The sequence below is a fragment of the Pogona vitticeps genome, chromosome 1, assembly GCF_051106095.1.
Source record: "Pogona vitticeps strain Pit_001003342236 chromosome 1, PviZW2.1, whole genome shotgun sequence".
NCBI lineage: Eukaryota > Metazoa > Chordata > Lepidosauria > Squamata > Agamidae > Pogona > Pogona vitticeps.
The window spans coordinates 39,124,987-39,146,530 of NC_135783.1; the positions used below are offsets into that span (position 1 = coordinate 39,124,987).

The 21,544-nt window shown below is 43.2% G+C and overlaps 1 protein-coding gene and 1 long non-coding RNA gene across 4 annotated transcripts in view; one reads left to right on the forward strand and one right to left on the reverse strand.

Annotated features, from left to right (window-relative positions):
- Positions 1–21,544, forward strand: part of GALNT14 (polypeptide N-acetylgalactosaminyltransferase 14) — a 319,424-nt gene that overhangs the window by 253,565 nt on the left and 44,315 nt on the right. For all 3 annotated transcript variants that reach the window (XM_072991127.2, XM_020812187.3, XM_072991128.2), the window contains 2 exons: positions 8,516–8,637; positions 19,235–19,322. In XM_072991127.2, the coding sequence (XP_072847228.1) occupies positions 8,516–8,637; positions 19,235–19,322 (210 nt within the window). The remainder of the gene's footprint in view (positions 1–8,515; positions 8,638–19,234; positions 19,323–21,544) is intronic.
- On the reverse strand, positions 9,971–18,583 carry LOC144585811 (uncharacterized). Its single transcript, XR_013540376.1, has 2 exons — positions 13,132–18,583; positions 9,971–12,540 (listed from the first exon to the last, which is right to left on the reverse strand). It is a non-coding gene; the product is annotated as an uncharacterized LOC144585811 (long non-coding RNA).

Genomic DNA, 21,544 nt, shown 5'->3' on the forward strand with positions numbered 1-21,544 from the left:
AATGTTCCATGTAGAAATTTGCTATAACCGGGCTGAGGGAGCTTCCCCTGGCCACTCCATCTGTTCATAGAACTCATTATCCCATTGAAAGTAGCTGGTTGTTAGGCAGTGTGGGAAAAGGGCCTTGGTGTCTTCTGGAAAGATCTGCTGGATGAGTGTCAGAGTGTCCTTTATTGGTACTTTGGTGTATAGGGATACTACGTCAAAGCTGATCAGTCTGTCCCCCAGGTTGAGTTTTAGGGTGCTGATCTTGTTTATGAATCTTTGATATAGGATGAGGTTTTCCCAATGTGGGTCTGTAGGAGGGTGGCTAGGTATTTTGCTCATTCATATGTTGGGGATCCGATGGCACTTACAATGAGCCTGAATGGGATTGAGTCTTTGTGAATTTTGGGGAGTCCATATAGTCTTGGTGGCAGAGTTTCTGTCTTGCAGATTCGTTGAAGGACGTTGGGGTGCAGGGAGGAACTCCTGATCAGCATGTTTGTTTGTTTTGTAATTTTGTTGGTTGGGTCCCGGTTCAGTTTTCTGTTGGCTGGTGAGGTCTAGAAGATCCCTGATTTTGTCCTTGTATTCTTCTATTTGCATGATTACTGTGGTGTTGCCTTTGTTTGCTGGCAGAACGGTGATGTCAGGATTTGAGTATAGGAACTTGATAGCCTTTCTCTCCTTTCTTGTTATGTTGCTGTTTGGGATTTTTTGCTTTTTGTAGGATCCTTGTCATTTCACCTCTTATTTCTTCTGCTTTTTCTTCTGGAAGATGATGTAATGCAGATTCCACGTTGGCAAGTCTTCCATTGGAGTTTTATTGGGTGGTGACTGCGAAGTTTCCTCCTTTGGCTAAGACCGAGGTTTCTTCTGGGGAGACTTGGGGTTTAGATAGGTTGCTTGTTCCATTGCTCATTCATGGTAGAACCAGTGTATTGTACTTGGAGATGGAGTTGCACTGAGAAGGCTTATGCTAAATCTGTCTCAGCTACTTAAAGATCATGGGCTAGACAACCCCTCTCAGCATAACCTGCCTCACAAGGGCATTGTGATGATACACTGAGGAAAATTCCGGATGCTTTCCCTCAGATTCTATGGATGAATATTGGAATACAGGCATAATAGACTGGCATGTCCACTAGACCAGTGCAGATTTTTAAATTACAACTCACAGAACTCACCCAATATGAGCATAGAATTCTGGGAGTTGTAGTCCAAAAGCACAAATCTCTGCCTTCCATTCTAGGTTAGCAACAAGCTAAACTGAAAATGTGCAGCCATGTGATTGCTCTGCTATGTGAGGTGCTTGTTTGGAATTCACATGACCCATCCATACAAATTATGGCATGATTCTTGTAAGACCTTTGGTGGCTGTAGAAGAGTGAATGCTAGTAAAGATGTTCAAAGGGTGTCTGAAATAAAAGACACCCCCCCTAATTTTTAACGGGATTGCTCTATTAATATATCCAGCAAGTCTCAGCTGCAGCTTATTAGCCAGAAAATTAGAACAGGGAAAACAAAGCCTGGGGTCTTCTTTTTAAAGCTGTTTGTTTTAACGAAACAGACGAGAGCAGCTCATGTCGCCTCTCTGGGATTTTTTTTTTAAAAATACATTTAATTAAATTGTATTTTAAAGATTAAATAGATACATACAGAAGATGAATATTGTCACACTAGGCTCTAGGGGCAATTACTGGAAACCTCTCTATTCCCCTTTCCTTCTCAAACAGTTGTCTAAATTAATATTTTTCTAATGTTGGTTTGCAAAAGTAATAAATAAAAAGTGTTTATTAAATGAATATGAGATATGATATGGAGAGGTTTGTGAGTAAGTGCTTGTATACTGAGAGTAGAAAGAAGGATAGCTGGTTAGTTTTTTGGAATCTGATTCTAGTTTTGCTGTGTCGTGGTGGGGGTGAGGAACAGTTAACCAGCCATTGTTCCTTCTGCTCTTACCATAAATATATTATCTATGTCAAGGAAGCCAAGAACAATGTCAGAAGGTTAGACTCCATTACAAGTCTGGACTTCTAGCAGGATAACTCAAGCTGGCATATTCACAGCTGAGGCACCAGATAAAGATGTATTACCCTTCTTCCGGTATACAGTGGTGCCTCGCTTAACGGGCGCCCTGTTTAATGACAAATCCGCATAGTGAAGAAGATTTTGCGATCGCTTTTGAGATCGCATTGCAATGTTCCCTATGGGGAAAAATCCCTTTGAGATTTTTCCTCATGTGCCCCATTTTCCCCCAGCTGACCAGTGGGGGCTTTGGAAGGACCTTCCAAAGCTCCCGCCGGTCAGCTGCGGGAAAATGCCGGAGGGCGCTCGGGAGGAGGGCGGGGGAGCCTTCTCCTGGCCAAGCGCCGGCCGGTCAGCCGGCTGAAAAAGCCAGTGTGCGCTCGGGAGGAGGGCGGGGGAGGCTTCTCCTGCCTGATCACCAGCCGGTCAGCTGGCCGAAAAAGCTGGCGGGCACTCGGGAGGAGGGTGGGGGAGCCTTCCCCCGCCCTCCTGCCCAAGCGCTGGCCGGCCAGCCAGCTGAAAAAGCCTTCCCCCACCCTCCTGCTCGATCGCCAGCCGGTCAGCCGGCCGAAAAAGCTGGCATGCGCTCGGGAGGAGGGCAGGGGAGCCTTTCCCCGCCCTCCTGCCCAAGCGCCGGCCCCATTTTCGGCCACCTGATCAGCGGTTCCAAAATGGCCGGCGCAACTATTTTTGCGCGATTTCCTCGCTTACCGAGGGTGTGAAAATGGCAGCGCTATGGAGGATCTTCGCATAACGGTGAGTTTTCGCCCCATAGGAACACATTAAACAAAGTTTAATGCATTTCTATGGGGTTTTCCCACCCGCATTGCGATGTTTCCAGATAGCGACAATTAATCCGGAACGGATTAACATCGCTATGCAGGGCACCACTGTAATTGTAACATCAACAGAAACAAATTGATAGTCCCAGTGATGATGGGGAGAGACACAGGTGAAGAACAGCTACTAAGGAGCAACAATGCTGAAAGTTGACACTAGCAGAGGATCTTTCATAGACAATGTCAGTGATAGTCAACTTAAATGTTATTAGTCCTGTGCAGACATAAATGATAAACCACTGCTGAATAGTTCTTGCCTTTATTGAAGGTTATGTTGATAAGCTTTCCAAAAAGAGTCCAAAATTAAATAGGAGATAGTGCTGGAATATGAGGTTTCCAGGTCAGAAGAAAACCTTCAGTCAATTACTGAGGGAAGGCAAAGAACAAGTATGATTAGCACTGTAACTAATTAAAGATGGGCACAAACCCAGTTTGGTGGTTCATAACAGTTCATTCTTCAGATGCACAGTTGTTCTGCGGGCAGCACAGCTTTCTTCCCCCACCTCCTCTGGTGGACATGTAAAGAGGAGGAGGTGGGGCAGGAAAGCCTGGGGCGCTGACTCTGAGTGGGTGCCTCATGAAGAAGATGGGGAAGGGAAGCCAGGACAGCCACAGACTTTTGTGTGTCCAAAGAACAAACCATTATGAACTACCGAAATGGTAGTTCATGCCCATCTCTATCACTAATGAAGCAACTAGATTAAAATAAAAAGTGGCTGATGTGCAAAAAAGGTGAAAGGAAAACCTGATGTTTTAGAGCAGGGGTCCCCAACCCCCAGTCCACAACCCGGTGCTGGTCTGTGGCCTTGGCCGGACCTGGCCGTGGAGATCTTCGGCATGTGCACGAACACACACATGCATGAAGGGGCTGTGTAGGTGGGCATGCAGGGGAGGAGTGTGAGGGGGGGCACACACTCCTCCCCTGCATGCCCACCTACACAGCCCCTTCACGCATGTGTGTGTGCATGCACATGCCATGCGAGCACCTTCACCCCTTTATGCATGCGCACAAGTGTGCGCAAGTGCCCCCACCCCTTCGAGCACGCGTGTGAATGCCCATGTGCCTGCGCAATCAAGCACCGCCTCTTCACGCATGTCCATGAGCACAGGGGGGTGCCTAGCCACCCTGTACACGGACCTCATTCCCCCCCCCCAACTGGTCCACAGTCTCAAAAAGTTTGGGGACAATTGTTGTAGAGCACATATAAATGGAACATGGAATGTAAGAATTGTGAATCAAAGTAAACTCAAAATAATAAAGAAAATGTGATATTTACACATTGTGGTACTTAGTGTGAGCAATCTGAAGTGGACTGGAGTAGGATATTTCCAGTCAGATAATTGCAAAATATTTTACTATGGCAGTGAAAAGATCAGAAAAAATTGTGTCGCTGTAATACTGAGGCATGATGTACCCTGTTCCCCTGAAAATATGACCTAACCTGAAAATAAGCCCTAGTATGATTTTTCAGGATGCTTGCAATATAAGCCCTAGCCCAGAAATAAGCCCTAGTTAAGTGAAACCCCACCCTCCACCATTGTGCAGCAACCAGAAGAAGATGACATGAATGTATTTGAATAAATGTAGGTTGTACATGAAAAAAAAAAATAAAGCATCCCCTGAAAATAAGCCCTAATGTGTTTTTTGGAGCAAAAATGAAAATAATACCCTGTCTTATTTTCGGGGAAACATGGTAGCACAAGCAGTTAGGCACTATAATGTAAGTCTGAATAATTATCAATCAGACTTCTTAACAAACCTATCAACATAACCACCAGTCAAGTCTGTTGTCCAGTTGCAGATGCTGAAGAAGAAATCAAAAATTTTGTGCAAATCTCCAGGAGGAAACTGATATGCATCAAGCAAGATGTGTTGATAATTCTATGAAGCTAGAATGCAAAAGTAGGAAAGAAAGTAGACCCAAGCATTTCTGGAGAATTTGGCTTAGAAGGCAGAAATGACGCAGGAAAAAGACTGACAAAATTATGCGAAGGCAACAGTCTGCTTATTCCAAATACCTTGTTCAGAGAGTGGAACACAAAACTGTACGCAATGACATCACCAAATAGCCAATATAAAAATCAAGTAGAAGGCACAAGTAGAAATATCATAGCATGATGGGATAATGGAATTGGAAGGGGCCTGTAAGGCAATTCAGTCCAATCGCCTGTCCAATTCAGGGATGCAAATCAAAATATATCTGACAGATACAGGACAGATACAGTAGTTGTCTAATTTTCTCTTGAATGCTTCCAGTGTTGAAGCACTCACCACTTTCCGAGGTTATTGTTTCAATTGTTGTATGCTCTAATAGTTAGGAAGTTTTTATTGATAATCAACTGAAATCTAACTTTCTATAACTTGAGCCCATTATTATGTGTTCCGCACTCTGGGTTGAAAAGTACTATCTTATCTCCACTCAGTTTACTTTTTTCAACGCTAAATGTGCACAGTTCTTTCAGTCTTTTCTCATAGGTCTTGGTTTCCAGTGCCCTGATCATCCTTCTTGCTTTCCTCTGAATTTGTTCTAGTTTAATTACATCCTTACAATGTTTGATGGAACCCGCCCGGAGTAGACTTTGTCTAAAAGGGCGGGATAGAAATCTAATAGATAGATAGATAGATAGATAGATAGATAGATAGATAGATAGATAGATAGATAGATAGATAGATAGATAGATAGATAGATAGATAGATAGATAGATAGATAGATAGATAGATAGATAGATAGATAGATAGATAGATAGATAGATAGATAGATAGATAGATAGATAGATAGATAAAATAAGAGAGCTCAAAGGATACCACAGACCTCCAGAAAGATGAATAAGTGGGTGCCAGATTGAATCAAGCCTGAATGTTTTCTGGAAGAAAAACATGACTAAACTGAGGCTGTCATAGAAGAGAACACTCACTGGAAAAACTAGTAATTCCGAGAAAACTTTAAGGCAAAAATTTAAGAAAAGTGGAAGACCAAATATGAGATTAATTAATAGCAATAAAGGAAGCCATAGATTTGAGTTTGCAAGAACTGAGCAGGAGTATTTTGGAGGTCACTAATCCATAGGGTTGCCATAAGTCAGAAGCGACTTGACAATACATAATAACAGCTGTATTTGTTTTGTTGTTTAGTCATCAAGTCATGTCTGACTCTTCGTGATCCTATGGACAAGAGCACGCCAGGCCCTCCAGTCTTCTACTGCCTCCTGGAGTTTGTTCTGATTCATGTTGGTCGCTTCAATGCCACTGTCCAACCATCTTGTCCTCTGTTGTCCCCTTCTCCTCTTGCCTTCACACTTTCCCAACATCAGGGTCTTTTCCAGGGAGTCTTCTCTTCTCATGAGATGGCCAAAGTATTGGAGCCTCAGCTTCAGGATCTGTCCTTCCAGTGAGCACTCAGGGTTGATTTCCTTCAGAATTGATAGGTGTGTTCTCTTTGCAGTCCAGGGGACTCTCAAGAGTCTTCTCCAGCGCCACAATTCAAAAGCATCAATTCTTTGGCGGTCAGCCTTCTTTATGGTCCAGCTCTCACTTCCATACATCACTACTGGAAAAACCATAGCTTTAACTATGCAGACTTTTGTCGGCAAGGTAATGTCTCTGCTTTTTAAGATGCTGCCTAGGTTTGTCCTCACTTTCCTCTCAAGAAGCAGGCGTCTTAATTTCATGGCTGCTGTCACCATCTGCAGTGATCATGGAGCCCAAGAAAGTAAAATCTGTCACTGCCTCCATATCTTCCCCTTCTATTTGCCAGGAGGTGATGGGACTAGTGGCCATGATCTTAGGGGTTTTTTTATGTTGACCTTCAGACCATTTTTGGCACTCTCCTCTTTCACCCTCATTTAAGAGGTTCTTTGATTCCTCTTCACTTTCTGCCGTCAGAGTGGTAACATCTGCATATCTGAGGTTGTTGATATTTCTTCCAGCAATCTTAATTCCAGTTTCAGATTAACATATTGTCCATTCCTTTAATAGGAGTCTGTCCCCAGCTCCTCTAATATTTTTGTGCCAATAGTAATGCCTCCATAAATTGATCTGGGTGAAACTTATCATTTGGGGCAACCAGAGATGGGCAGTGTTTGTTTTTTCAATTACAGCTCTCAAAATCTCCTAACCAACATGATCGTCTACATCTCCTTCTTTCATTCTTATAATAACTGAGGATTTGTCTATATGTGGCAATTGCAGCAGTTTGGAGCAGGCTAAATAGGGTCACTAGAAGGTCCACAATGCCGTTCTATATGCTATTTGGATGTGCAGTCCTCACATCCAAATAGCATATGGAACTCAAAGAACCTTATTTGGTTCACAACAGCCTGCTGTCAATTTGTCAGTGGCTGAAGAAGAGAGCCAACTTCAGGTTATTGGCAAAATAAACCCTTTCTTGGCTCTGTACTGGGGCCAAGGAAGTTAAAAAAATTCAAGTGTATATTAGAGCAGCAAATATGGGATGCATCATTTTTAGGTGTATTACAATTTAATTAGATATGTATATTAGCTATACCTGTCTAGTATGCATTCCGAGTAGACATGGTCTAGAGGGGATGGGTAAAAATCAAATAAATAAATAAATAAATAAATAAAATAATTTTTAATAAATGTATTTAATGCTGTTTCTAAAGTGAGGCAGCATCACTTCACAGAGCTGAGGAAGTGTTTCACTTACCAGTATCATAAAGTGGCTCTCTTGATGTTGACAAATTGAAAGAAAAGGCTCAGTGTGCTGAAAATTGGCCAAAACAGAGCATCTCTACCTCCTCCAAAAAAGCAGAAGCCCTTGACAAGGGCTGGAAAGGTGCGAATTAGAGATGGGGGTATTCGTATATTAATATCCCCCCACAGATGCAGATAATGTGGGTCCAGCCCCCTGGGGCCAGACCAACCACTCACAATTCTGCCACTGCCATGGACTCCAGACTCCCTTCAAATTTATTGCTCTGGAGCTCACGATGGATTAGCCACTCCTTGGCCTGCCGGAGAGGCTCATCATCCTGCCTTCTGCAAGAAGTGACTAATCCATCGTGAGCTCCAGAGTGATAGGAAGGGAGTCTGGATCCCACTGCAGCAGCAGAGTTGTGAGTGGTTGGTCTGGCCCCAGGGGGCTGGACCCTCGTTATCTGCACCTTTGGGGGGATATTTTTATTTGTATACAAATACTGTACCCCCATCTCTAGCTCTAATAGGACCACTCTGCTTCACTCCAGCAATGATGTCGTCTGATTGCCATTTAAGGAGCAAACTGGCCTGGCTCTGCAGCAGACCAAGATGTAGTGATGAATATCAAGCTTCTCTTATTCTTCAGGGAAATGCTTGTGCATTCCCATGCTTTTGTGACTCTTTGCTCTTCTTTTCCTATTGACCATCAAAAAAGTACATTCAGTTAAGAATGTGTGTATGGTGGCCAGCTTTGTATCTGCATTTCTAACCTTGGAAAGCAAAAAGAGGCTGCCAAACAAGACAAGGATTGCTTTGTGCTCATCCACTTAAGCACATAAGATGGCATGACATGACTGGATGAGACAGGGCTGAAAAGGTAAGAGCTAGAAGAAGCACATTTGTTCAGAGAGGAGAGTGGGGATGTGCACATGCTTGATTAACAACACATTTATTTCTCAGAAAGTCAAGGAAACCAGGCCACCTCTTCAGTTTGTGTCCATCTTAACAGGTTTGATCCGGTCCCGCATTCGAGGAGCAGATGTGGCCCAAGCAGGAGTTCTTACCTTTTTAGACAGTCACTGTGAAGTGAACAAAGATTGGCTGCTTCCTCTCCTGCAGAGGATCAAAGAGGTAAGTGACCGACTGTGCAGCTCTTGTATCTCAGGTCATAGCCTGAGTTGGCTGTGCTCCCTTTGGAGCCTTTAAATGGGTAGCTCTTGGCAAAAAGCCACAGAGCAGCAGTCCTGAGAAGCTGAGCATTACAGTAGAATTAACGGCACTTCTAGGCACCTGGAAACCTGTCTTATAGTAGATCACACTGTTTGTCCATGTAGCCTAGTATGGTCTACATGCACTGGCAGCATTTCTTCAGACTACCGGGCAGAAGAAGGACTTCCTCATCACCATTTAATTTGGAGATAGAAATCTAGGGACTGGTGTACATGCAGTCAGACAGTTGGCTCATCTAGCTCAGAATTGTCAACACTGACTGACAACAGCTCCCTACAGTTTCAGGCAGTTCTTTATCACGATGCTGGAATTTGAACTTAGAACTATCTCTGTGTCAAAACATGATCTATCCCTTAGGCATGAGGCCTTCCCTGAAAATGTCCAGTGACTGTGAGATGCCAACATGCTCAAAAAAGAGTCATCAGTGTGAATTCCTTGACAAGCTTCTGCATTTGCTCTTCATCTAACTTTTGAGGGGAGAAGGTGTGGGCTTTGTCCCTTAGCAAACCAGTGGGGCTGACTGGGGGGCCTAGGCAACCTCACAATAGCCAGGTTGTCAAAAGGTCTTGGGGAAGACATATACAAAGTCTTTCAGAGTCTATAGCAGGGGTCTCCAAACTTTTGAGCGTGAGGGCCACATCGTATATTTTCCACATTTTTGAGGGGTGAAGGAATGTGTGTGTGCATGCATATGTACAGCTATATGTGCATGCACACGCCCACATGCCCACACACACACACATGCTCAAATGGATGCCCACCCGTTTGTTTGTATGCACGCACGCACATCCCCACCCACCGACGCGCACACAGCTGAAGGTAAAATGGCAAGGTAGGCCAGATGTGGCCTGCAGGCCTTGGTTTGGAGGCCCCTGGTCTATAGTGTAGAACAGCAATGGCAAACCTATGGCACGCATGCCACAGCTGCCAAACAGAGCCCTCTCTGTGGGCACGCAAACCATTAGTCACTAGATCGCTACCCCCGGCAGCCAAACCTGAGGAGGTGGCTGTAGCTGCAGTGCTAGCACCCCGACAGGTGGCAGACCAGGATCCAGAGCACTTGGCACTGGCAGCGGCTGGCCATCTGAGCTATAGGCACGGGCACGTCTGGAGGTGGATCCAGAGTGGGGTCTGGAGGCACCTCCGTGCCCCGGATTCTCCCTTCCACTGCCACTTCTGCTTCCACTGCCACCACTTCCGCCGCCGCCCATCGCCCGCTGGGTTGTTGTTGTTGTTTCCAGTTTGGGCACTCAGACTCAAAAAGGTTCGCCATCACTGGTATAGAGTATATCTCTCTTGATACTCTCTGGTGAGTTCTCATGAGGCCCCAGGGCTTTGCAAGACACTAGTGAGCTATTTAGAAGCTTATCAAAGGCAAGCCAGCTTCTTTGTTTAGCCTCAGTCACTGTGACTTATCCATCCTTCCTGGGATGTTTATTCATCGCCCTTGGAGAGGAAATTTAAAAATCTCGTTAGGACATGTTTTGACTTTTCTTGTGTGAGTTTATTATTTCTGTGCATATATGAATGCTTGGTTGTTTATTTGGAGTTAATATTCAACCAGTGAGTTGCCTAGGTGATAGTGAGTGGGTGTGAGGGTAAGTAGGGAAGAACCAAAAATGGTGGGAACAACAAAATAATTGGATAAATTTGTTTGCCTCATTCCCAAGGGACAGTGTATTTATAGTTGAATAGAAGCCATTTTGATCTGCTCAATTCTTCGGTCTTGAAGATCAGAAAACTTCCTTCTTGTGGTATATTTTGAACTCAAGGCAATATCTGAAATCCCACACTGACGCGGACCAACTGGTACCTTTCCCCAGTTTTCCCACAGCTGAAGAGGTAGATGATGAGGCACAGAAGGGAGGGACCGTAGTGCTGAGCAAGCAAAGAAGGGGCCCTCCCTTGTGTATGCAAATTAAGTTAGCAGAGCCCCAGGGCTCCTGTCAGAATTGCTGAGTGGTACAAGGGGAATAGGCGGGCATCGCTCCAGCCAAGTTTTTAATTAGGCCCATGTTCAATCCCCAGTGCTGAATGATTTAGGGGAGTGATGGCTCTTTGAATAGGGGCTGAATTTAATTTCATGCAAATTAAGCTTTAATAAATTGATTTAATGGGAATTAAATCCTGCTGGGTTTTTTTTTTCCCCCAGCAGTAGACAATGACATTCTCTTTCTGGTAAAGAGAGAAACACATTATTAAACCACCAGCATTGTCCTTCTCAATGAGATAAACGTCCTGCTATTGTGTTTTTGTAGCCCTTCTGTGCGGACAAGGGAATACTTTGGTACCAACTTCTGGCCATGTATCTGATAGCTTTAAGAAATCCAGTTTGCCTCCCTTTGATTCCCATACAATATGGTTTATTTATGCTCTGAGCCTGAAATGGGTGATGATAAGACAAAGTACAGCGGTGCTGAGAAATAGCTATATTAAAAGTTTAGTCAGTTAATTAACCTCATTCGCCACAAGTGATACCCTACTCTGACAAGAAGCACCATTGTGTGTGTACAAAGTAATATACAAAAGGCATTCAAAAACTAAAATATTGTGGAGCAGCAATATTCAAACCAAGCTTTGAAAAGTTATTTTTATGTGTTATGATGCCTGAATTTTGGCCATGTTGAGGATTCTGGGAATTACAGTCTGAAAAGCTAACTTTTCAAGCTCAGTCCTAAAACCGTCAGGAGGGGTTTGGAAGTGATGAGGACCCACCACTTCACTTCTCTCTACCCACGACCACCCAAATTTCTCCCTAGATTGTAAAAGGTTTTCCTAGTTAAGGTTGTGCACCAGTGCATTTGAATTATAGCCTTATCAATGTCTGGCAGTGTTAAATGTCCATGTACAACCCATTACAATTTCCATGGCACTTTCCCGTGAACAAAACACTGCGTCATATTTTCATTTCTTTATACCTTGAAAGAGTCCCATGAATTAAATTCATATATGAGACAGCGATTTGCCCAAAACTGTCCAGGGAGCTTCATGGCTTGAACTGGGAATTTGTCCCTATCTGACAATCAGCTCTTTTCTGCCAAAGAGAAATTAGCTGAAATATTCATTGTATTTCCAGAGTTTGGGAAGATTACTTTCTGGGACTACTGTACAGCTCTCTGAATCTCCCAGCCAGCATGGTCAGTAACTGGTGGAGTCTGGGAGATACTGTCCAAAATCGTAGTTCTATATTGTTTCTTGAATGTGAACACATTTAGCTACACAAATCAGGGGTGTGGAACCTTTGGCCTGCCAGTTGTTTTGGACTTCAGTTCCCAGTATTCCACAGCCAGCATACCCAGTGGCTGACTGGGAGATTCAGAGGGATGTGATGTCCCTAAAGAAGCTTTTTTTAGTATTTGATTGCACTATTGGTTTTGCTTTTTTTTTTTTTTTACACTGATTATCATTCTTATTCTCGGATGCTAAGAATGTTTATTTGAAAATGTACAGTATCTCTTGTGTCAGTAGAACATACTTCCAAGCTTGCTTAGAGCTGTGGAGTGGATGGAGAACCTCCTCCTTGGAAGGGCCCGGCAGCCCTTCTTCTGTCTGTTTTCAGCACTTCCACCCACTCGGTTGGCTTCATCCAAATCCCTCTGTCTGAGCAGTGACGGTGCCTTTCCCGCATGAGATGTTTGATGAGTCGCAGCCAGCAGGATGGCAGCTGGAGCAGCGTTTCCCTTGCAGCATTGGGGAATGTAGCTCATGCTCAGAGCTGATGTGATGGATGAATGTGGATGCCATAGGCAGCAGTGCCGTAGGAATTTCATTACATGGTTGCGGTGGCAGCAGCAGCAGCATGGTCTGAAGGAAGCATAAAAGCAAAATGTCAATTCTGTTAACGTAACTTATTTGTAATTTTTCTTTTTTTCATTTTGTTTCCTTTTTTTTAAGCAATCAAAACGGAAGCCTGCATAGATGCTTGAAATAGGTGCCAGCTCAATGATTTTTTTGGTGCTCTGAGCAGCTTGCGTTTCGATGAGACGTTTGCTGTGAGCGCTATAGCTTCCCAAATTGTAGAACAAGGTTTGTGAGAGGCTGAATAGAAAGTAAGAAGTCTCGAGGTCTAGAGTGTAAAGAGTTCAGGACGTACACTGATGCATGTAGCCAAGGAAGAAGAGGGAGGGAGGGAAAAGCAATGCCTCTCATAAATTCAGTCACTCAGTTCAACACGTGATTATGAAATAGAAACAGTACCCAATGTGGCGCGATGGGCTAGGAGTCAGGAGACCTGGGTTCAAACCCATCTCAGCCATGGAAACTCACTATAAAGAAAGAAAATAGTACTTATGTTTATGTGGTGGAGAGAAAACCTTGAGGAAACAGTACTGTGCAGGAGAAGAGACAATCAGTCCGTGTTTCAGTCCCCCATCACTGAAAAATTACCCAACTTACCCTCCTGTGATCAAGGTTGCAAAGCTGGAGTGGCACTGTGCTGGACACAATTCCCATCATCCCCGGCAGAATGGCCACCCTGGCTAAAGGTGGCAGGTGGTCTGGTGTAGTTCCTCTGGAAAGCACTGTGTTAAAGGAAAGCTGTACTCCTTATAAGAAGGCTACTTTCAGAGGGCCAAGAAGAATCTGGTGTGGGCTTGGCAGGAAGAGAGTAGGGAGGAGGATGCAGTGGAGTTTGCTTCTGCTTCAGAGCTAGATGATTACTAGCCACCCTTGGCAAGTAGGAGAACGGAAAATTTTTAAGGTTGCCTTCCCCCCCCCCTTTTGGGTTGGAATGATTGAACTGACTGGCATTGAACTTCAAAGCAACTCCCAGTTAATCTTGCACGGACACTCAAAACGTGCGCTTCCAAAACATCATAGACAACTGAAACAAATGTTGCTGTGTAACCCTGTCTCTTGTAGGAGTGCGTGTGTTTAAGGTTCTCATCAGCAGGCCATGCCCTCCTCCAGGATACTATCAGTTGTCATGAGCTCAAAGTTGGGAATGCCGTCCCCTATCCCATCTTTGACTTTCCCTTCTAAAGCTAAAAAAAGTGTGTTGCTTATATACTGCCCCATAGCATTTAAAACTCTCTCTAGGTGGTTTACAATTTAATTATGTAGGCTGCAATTTTCCTCCCAATGCCAGCAAGCTCGGTACTCAGTTTACCAACCTTAGAAGAATGGAAGGCTGAATTAACCTCGAGCCATCTACCTGATCCCAGGATTAAACTCAGGTCCTGAGCAGAGTCTTTACTGCAGTACTGCAGTTTAACCACTGCACCATGAAGCTCTTTTCTCAACCAACATTTAGCATATCCAGATGGCTGAGTATGTTCAGTCACCATTGAGTTCCTTTTGCCATTTTAGGGTTGCTTAAAAAAAAAACATTGCTGATTTGTTCCTGCTGTTGCACTTCTGCAAGCAACAGGGTCCCCCCCCCCCGACAGGTGAGATCTACCTTCGGTCTTCGGTGCTTTTCTGTTTTCACTCCAGCCTGGATGGCACTCATCACCTGAGCTCACTATTGGTTGGGGTGTTTGCTGACATTTGAGAGTCATGGTGTATCTTTGCAGGTTTTGCTTCTCCAAATTTTAGCTATGAATGGACTGGATGTTATTTGATGAAGCCGAAGGGTAGCATGTATGAGATACATAGTTAGCGAAGGTTGCCTTGTTTTAGACTTCAGCTCTCAGAATCCCTCAGCCGACTTGGCTACTGCCCAGACTCTGATACCATCCATACAGTCTTCCAAACAACTGTGTGGATCCATTTGCATGTATAAGAAATGCCTGCTTTCTTTTGTCAGGCCCACATTTCGCAGGGTGAAAGTCTGATAGGGAAATCATACTTGTTGCAATTCGCTGTCGAATTTCCAGACAGAATTTCATCCATCTTTTACTTGGTGTGTCTGTGTGTGCTGAAGTGTATGGAATGTTGATGCTGCCACCTTCAGCCTGGTGCTGGCAGGGCAATTTACTATGCCATTTGTCTCCCACCCCCCTCCCACTAAAGATTAATGTTTTTCTCTTAATTTGTTGCTTGCACGAACAGTCCATTTGGGGCTTAATAAATTTATATGTTCCAAAGACATCAGGAACCCAGAATGCATCTGGATCAGCAGCTGACCCCCTTCCCCAACCGGGATATGTCACTTTCCATTTTTCATTCAGCAAAACAGCTGTTTACCCAGATTTCTAAAGCATGGCAAGTGTCCAAAAAACAAAGTATCTCTGTTTCTTTGTGTGTATAAGCAAGAATTTGTGTCATGCCATGGTAAATTAACACTAGGCATCAAATCCCAAAGACATTTTAAAAGAAAAGTCTCTTAGGCACACCACCGTTGATAGATGCATCTGCACCTGATGGATTCATAAAGTGAGGACAGTGTCTTTGATGTTTGGATAATGTGTGCGCAGCTTGGCTACATTTGTATGCAGTTCCTCTGCTTATGGAGCTGCATTCCAAATAAGAAGTGCCTAGAATCTCAATAAAGGACATTAATTTTACATCTCATGGGGGGTGGGTTTCAGGACAGGGGTGTCAGTACAGGCATTCCTCTAGCATGTTTGTTTTCTGCTTGTATTCCCAATGGTTAGAGACCGTTTTGCGCTGTTCAGCAGGAAGACAGTAGCTGATTTCTTCAAAGAGGGAGGATGTTGGAGGGAAGATCTGGTCGTTGCCCCAGTGACTCACAGGCCACTAACTGGCAGGATGCCAGACCTCTGGACAAACCAGAAGACATACACTTTGGGCTTCCAGATTGGTTTGGAGCATCATGTGTTTGGCTCCTTTGTGCACACGACTGGAAACAGTTTTCCTGCAAGTTTATGTCTATCTTGATGGTTGGTGTCTGTCCACTGCATGCCATTACCTCTCAGTTGGGGAGCACGAGCAAAATATTCCACCCACTGGCACAGATTGGGAGGTCAGTTTGAACCCAAGTTCCTCCATTCCGATTCAGTTGCCATCATGTCCACATATCCCTTTACTCTATAGTAAAGGGATGATTTTCATAAGTTCCATTGGGATCTAAGAACACTGGCTTTCATCATCAGCTTTCCATTGCTGGTATGAGAGTCTGGGTGTCCCAGAAAAGCTTTACGCACAAGACCAAGAATCACTGTGTGATGGGTGTGGGAGTGGGTGTGTTAATTGCCTTTGACATTGGAAGTATTCTGTAGGGTGGTCTCATGTGGAAAATGTGGTTGTCTAAGAAGTGGCACATGCAACCATAAAGCATCACATGGATCTTATAGAGCAATTTCCAGTGTGGAAAGGGCTGGTTTGAGAGAAGAATCCTATCTCTTTGAAATGAAGGAATCTGCAGTGTCATTAAATAAGAGACCCACAAATGGAAAGGACATCATTCAGGGAGAAATTCTGGTTTATTTAGCATACTTAGTGGTTTCAGGTGGGTGGGTTTTTGTGCTATCTTCTTTTTACTTGGAGAGTTGATTTCTCTGCCGTGACTAATTTGTTTCAACCAGATAACTTTACCTTAAAATATAATTACAAGACCAAGGAAGCCTCTACAGAAAGAATCAATTTTCATCTCCCGAAAACAGTCTTTTGCTAATGCCACAATAATGAGTCCTTGGATGGTACTGCTTTCCTTCTACCTGTCAGATTCGTAGTTGCTTCTTGTTTTGAGGCAATAGTTTGGAAGGGCAATATTAACCTCAGAGCCATAAAAAAAAAATTGGTTTACCTAATCACAGGGGCAAGGAGCAGAACGGAACCATGTAGCCCTGCCCTTCTGATATTGTGTTCATGATATAGTTCCACACCTGCTGCCCATATATGCTGCATAAATGTCTATGAAGAGGAGCAGTCTGGCTCCCTTTTCGACTCCTCCACAGTGCCTTCTGCTTAGCGCCATTCTAGGGTGTGGCATTGGTGGTTGGAAGGCAGCTACAAAAAAAGATAATGGGCAGACATTTAGGGGGAAATTTTGTGACATGGCATTCTGTTTCAAGGAAGAATGAGGGGTAAAAAACTGAGAATATTTATTGGGGGCAGGGAAATAGCTTTCCGAGAAACTTTGGCTCATTAATTGTTCTCATTCTTTGTGGTCCAGCACATTCCTTAGGATTTCCTAAATGTTACATTTTGTAGGATCAGATTCACCTCTAATACAGATGCTTATAATGCAGCTTCTCCTTTCTAAGCCTCATAGTGGGTATAAGAGAAGGCAATGCTGTATCTGGTTCCAGGCAAGAAATTAAGCTAATGCTGTGCTATAATTTGTTCTTCAGTTCCCCCAAGGTTTTACTTTCCTCTGGGTGGCTTCCATTTTTCTGCTTCATTTTCACACCTTTTTAGAATTTTTTTTGGTGATATTTTGGAGCCTGCTGAAACATTGCAGAGTGGCCAATGGTGCTGTATTGTTTTTAATTTCTATTGTACACCTCTTTATTACATGGCAGCTTCATTGACTGCCCACACTTCGTAATCTGGGAAAGCCCCCTGGAAGTAATTAGCTTATGACATTTTTCCCCAGGCCGTAGAGGAAGGTGGGGCAGCGGCTCTGCCAGCTGTCACAGAGATGATAGTACAGTGAAAGGCAAGAGATACATCCACACTGATAGTCAGCCAGAGTAAGGCACAATTAGCACAAGAATCACCCCTCAAAATTTCTCTTTCAAAATTCTTTTTTAAGGGGATTTCTCTTCTGTAAAACAGGTTGAAAATGATTGTAATGAAGGAATTTTTGGCATAGTGCTGGCAATTACTGTACCAAATAAAGTTGCACTCTCTGTAAATTATTTGATGCTTTTTAGTAGAAAAAAGTCAACCTCATAGCTTTCCCGTTGGGAAAAGCTCAGTAGGATTTCTCATTCACATTATCTCAGGATTAAATTAAGTTGTGGAGTATCTACTGGAAAGATGGTGGCCAACAAGGCCCGAGATGCAAAGGGGAATGGTGACAAGAGGATTGATGTATCATTCTTTGTCCGTGCTTTCTTTTTCAGACCATACTGCCGTCCTTTAGGTCAGGGTGAAGAAAACTCTGACCCTTCTAATGTTAGACTATGGTTCTGAGCAGCTTTAGGGAGCCTAGCCTGTGATGAGGGATGTTGGTAGAAGCAGTTCATCAGCATCTGATAGCCCACAGGTTCCTCAACCCTGATTTAGAGGAATAGATCATAGCTGCATAATAGGAGTACACAGTTTCCAAGCTGAAGCTCACAGTTCAATCCTAGGCATTTTTATTTAAGAACAGAATCTTCTTTTTATTTAAGAATAGAATCTTCTTGAGACTTTGGAGGGTCACAGCCAGCCAATATAGACAATGCTCTGTGGGGAGCTAGGTTAATGGTTTACAACAGTTTCCTATGGCTCTTTCAGCTGCTGCTACTTAAGTGAGGCATGTCAGAGTGCAAGCCTTCCTGGAATTGAAGTTTTCTGCCCTCTTAATCTTTTTCCATCACATGGCCCAGTTTGGGGGCACCACTGGCTACCCGATTTGCACACCTTAGCAAAATTGGAAGAGATATTTTAATGAGACCTGTTGTGTCTTTTCTTACATTTGACTCATTAAAAACAAACTGATATCCGCTGGGAATTGTGTGCACATTAATTGGGTATAGAAGTTCCTTCTGCCTTGACAAATTCACAGATGTTTTGCCAGCATGCTTGATTTTAGATGATTCACATCTATTGTGAATCGGAAGGAGTGGGACAAAGAGGATTGTAATAGTACTCTTTTCTGAATATGAAGTACTTCCCACTCTTTAAATGCTGGAGTAGGATAATGTTAACTTATAGAAGAAACTGTTTGAACCTCCTAGGAAGTGCATTACTTTTCCTTGATAATGTCAGAAATATTACAGTATACTGTAAGATACGAACAATGTGCCAAAACACTTAATTGGAAACAAACGGAGCTTGGAAGTGATGTGTTGCTTGTAACACATTACCTTTGGGGTAGGGGGAAAGAACAAGAGAACATTATTGCTGCAAAACATTAATTTGCATAATAATGTTTTTTGAAGTGAGTGTTGTTGTCATGTTTTAGTGTAACAAGTAATATTTGCTTAGTATTCCCAAAATAGTGCTGGGGGGCTTATTACATTTTGACAAGGCATTTATTTTCTACTGTTGTATTTGTGTGTGTGTGTTTGTGTGTGTTAATAAGAAGCAGCTAAGAAGCAACATGCTACTCTTTAAATAACAAGCCATGCCAATGAAGCACTTTTATTACATAACATATAACAAAACACTATTTAAATCCAACATTCCAAGTTCTAATCTATGAAGTGCTATATAGAAAAGTGTCTAATGAAATTAGACCAATGGTTTGGAAGCTGAAAATGATGATCTGCCAACTATTATTGTCCCACAGGAAGACAAACTGTTTCTACAACTTTTGCAGCCTACTAGTTGCTTTATTGGGGGTGTTGAAGGAAGAATGTAAGACTTCTGCAATATATATTAAAGATAAAATAATGTGATTTGCATTCTGCAACAAAGTAAAATAAACACATGTATTGTGTGTGTAATGGTGAGAAATAGAATGGTCCTTAGAAACTAAAATTGCTTCCATGGTTGTTACTAGGATCCAACCCATGTGGTGAGCCCAGTCATTGATATCATCAACTTGGACACGTTTGCTTACGTGGCAGCTTCATCAGATCTGAGAGGAGGTGAGTCTCCAATCAACTGTAGACAGGTGATTTTTCAGGCAAGTATATGAGCAAAGTGTCCCAAAGGGAACAGGAAGCTCTGAGTCAAATACATGGCTCAATTCCAATCTTGATTTTTTTTTCCAGTAGTGTGATTCACTTGTCATGTTTGGGCAATCGGTATCTTGGCTTCATAAGATATGACTCAGCCTTTGAACACTGATATAACGACTTCTCTGCCAGCTCCTTGAGTGTTAAAAATGAATATGGAAGTGGTTGTTGTGGGTTTTTCAGGCTCTTTGGCCGTGTTCTGAAGGTTGTTCTTCCTAACATTTCGCCAGTCTCTGTGGCCGGCATCTTCAGAGGACAGGAGTAGAATATGGAAGTCTTTTTTAAACATAGTTTCCTATTTCATCCAGACTGGAAAGCTCTGGCTACCAAGTTCAGAACAAGGTGAAATATTAAACTAATTTCAGTACTTACCCTGTTTCCCTGAAAATACGACCTAACCTGAAAATCAGCCCTAGCATGATTTTTCAGGATGCTCGTAGTACAAGCCCTACCCCCAAAATAAACCCCAGTTAAGTGAAACCCTGCCCTCCACCATTGTGCAGCAACCAGAAGAAGATGATATGACTGTATTTGAGTAAATGTAGATTGTTGTACAGGAAAAAAATAAAACATCCCCTGAAAATAAGCCCTAATGCATTTTTGGAGCAAAAATTAATATAAGACCCTGTCTTATTTTCGGGGAAACACAGTACGTAGATTAATAACTGGTCTTGTTATGAAGTTGGCAACTGTAGCTTCTTGGTTTGGATGAAACCAGAAACAATTGCAAACAAGGACCAAGCTATACATAACAGATAAGCCTAACATTGTCCCTCAGAGAGGGAAGTGCTGCTTATATGTGATTGTCACAGCAGGAGCTTGTCTCATCTGTCATAATTTATGGATTAGCTTCCATTATACTGTATTGTGATTGGTCTTCAGGACAAAAGCATATTCTTCCTTGGCAATTCTGATTCCTCTGACACAAAACACTGGTTCAATCAAATCTCATGGACAACAATGTTGTGACCTTATCTCTAATTTATTTATTATTTATTTATTTATTTATTTACAAGATTTTTTTAGCCGTGCCATTGCCAGTGGTCTCTGAGCGGTGTACAACACTATTAAAACTTTAAAAAACATTAAAACCAATAAAAATAGGCAATATTATAATAATATCCTATATAAAAAAACAGTCATTAAAACATTAATATTAATAAATCGTGCTGTTCATATGGCCAGTGAAAGAATACTATTTAATTAAAATACTGGCTAAACAGAAAGGTCTTTGCATGGCGCAAAAAAGCCAAAAGTGTTGGAGCCAGGTGAATCTCTATAGGGAGGGCGTTTCAAAGTTGGGGGGGCAACAGTTGAGAAGGCCCTATTTTGGCATGCCATCCCTCTCACCTCTTTCAGGGTTGGCACCTTCAGAAGGCCCTCCTGGCCTGATCTTAGAGGACGGGCAGGCTCGTATGGAAGAAGGCGGTCCTTTAGGTAACCAGGTCCTAGGCTGTTTAGGGCTTTATATATCAAAGTAGGCACTTTGAACTGGGTCCGAGCAGCAACCGGCAGCCAGTATGTTTTTCAGAACCGGCATGACATGAGTCTGTGTGGCGCCACCACTTACCAGCCACACAGTCCGGTTCTGTGCCAGTTGCAGTCATCAGACTGTCTTCAAAGGCTGTCCCATGTATAGCGCATTGCAGTAGTCCAGTTTGGTTGTTACCAGTGCATGTGTGACTGTTGCCAGACTCAGCTCATCCAGGTAAGGGCAAAGTTGATATATTCTCTGCAGCTCTAAGAAGATAGCCATGGACACTGAGTACACCTGGGCTTCCAAGGACAGACCGGGTCAAGGAGTATCTCCAAGCTGCGGACCCTGTCCTTTAGGAGGAGTGTAACCCTGTCTAAGGCAGGGAAATGGCCCTTTAACCTATCTGGCGGAACACCTACCAGCAGCACTTCCAACTTGTCTGGATTGAGCCTCAGTTTATTGACCCTCATCCAGACCATTATTGAGTCCAGGCATGAGTTCAGAATGGCGACTGCCACACCTGGATTGGTAGAGAATGAGAGTTTTTGCTGACTCCTCAGCCCAAACCTCCTAACTACCTCCCACAGCAATTTCATGTAGATATTGAATAGCATGGGGGACAGTATAGAGTCCTGATCCACCATGGATCAGAGCT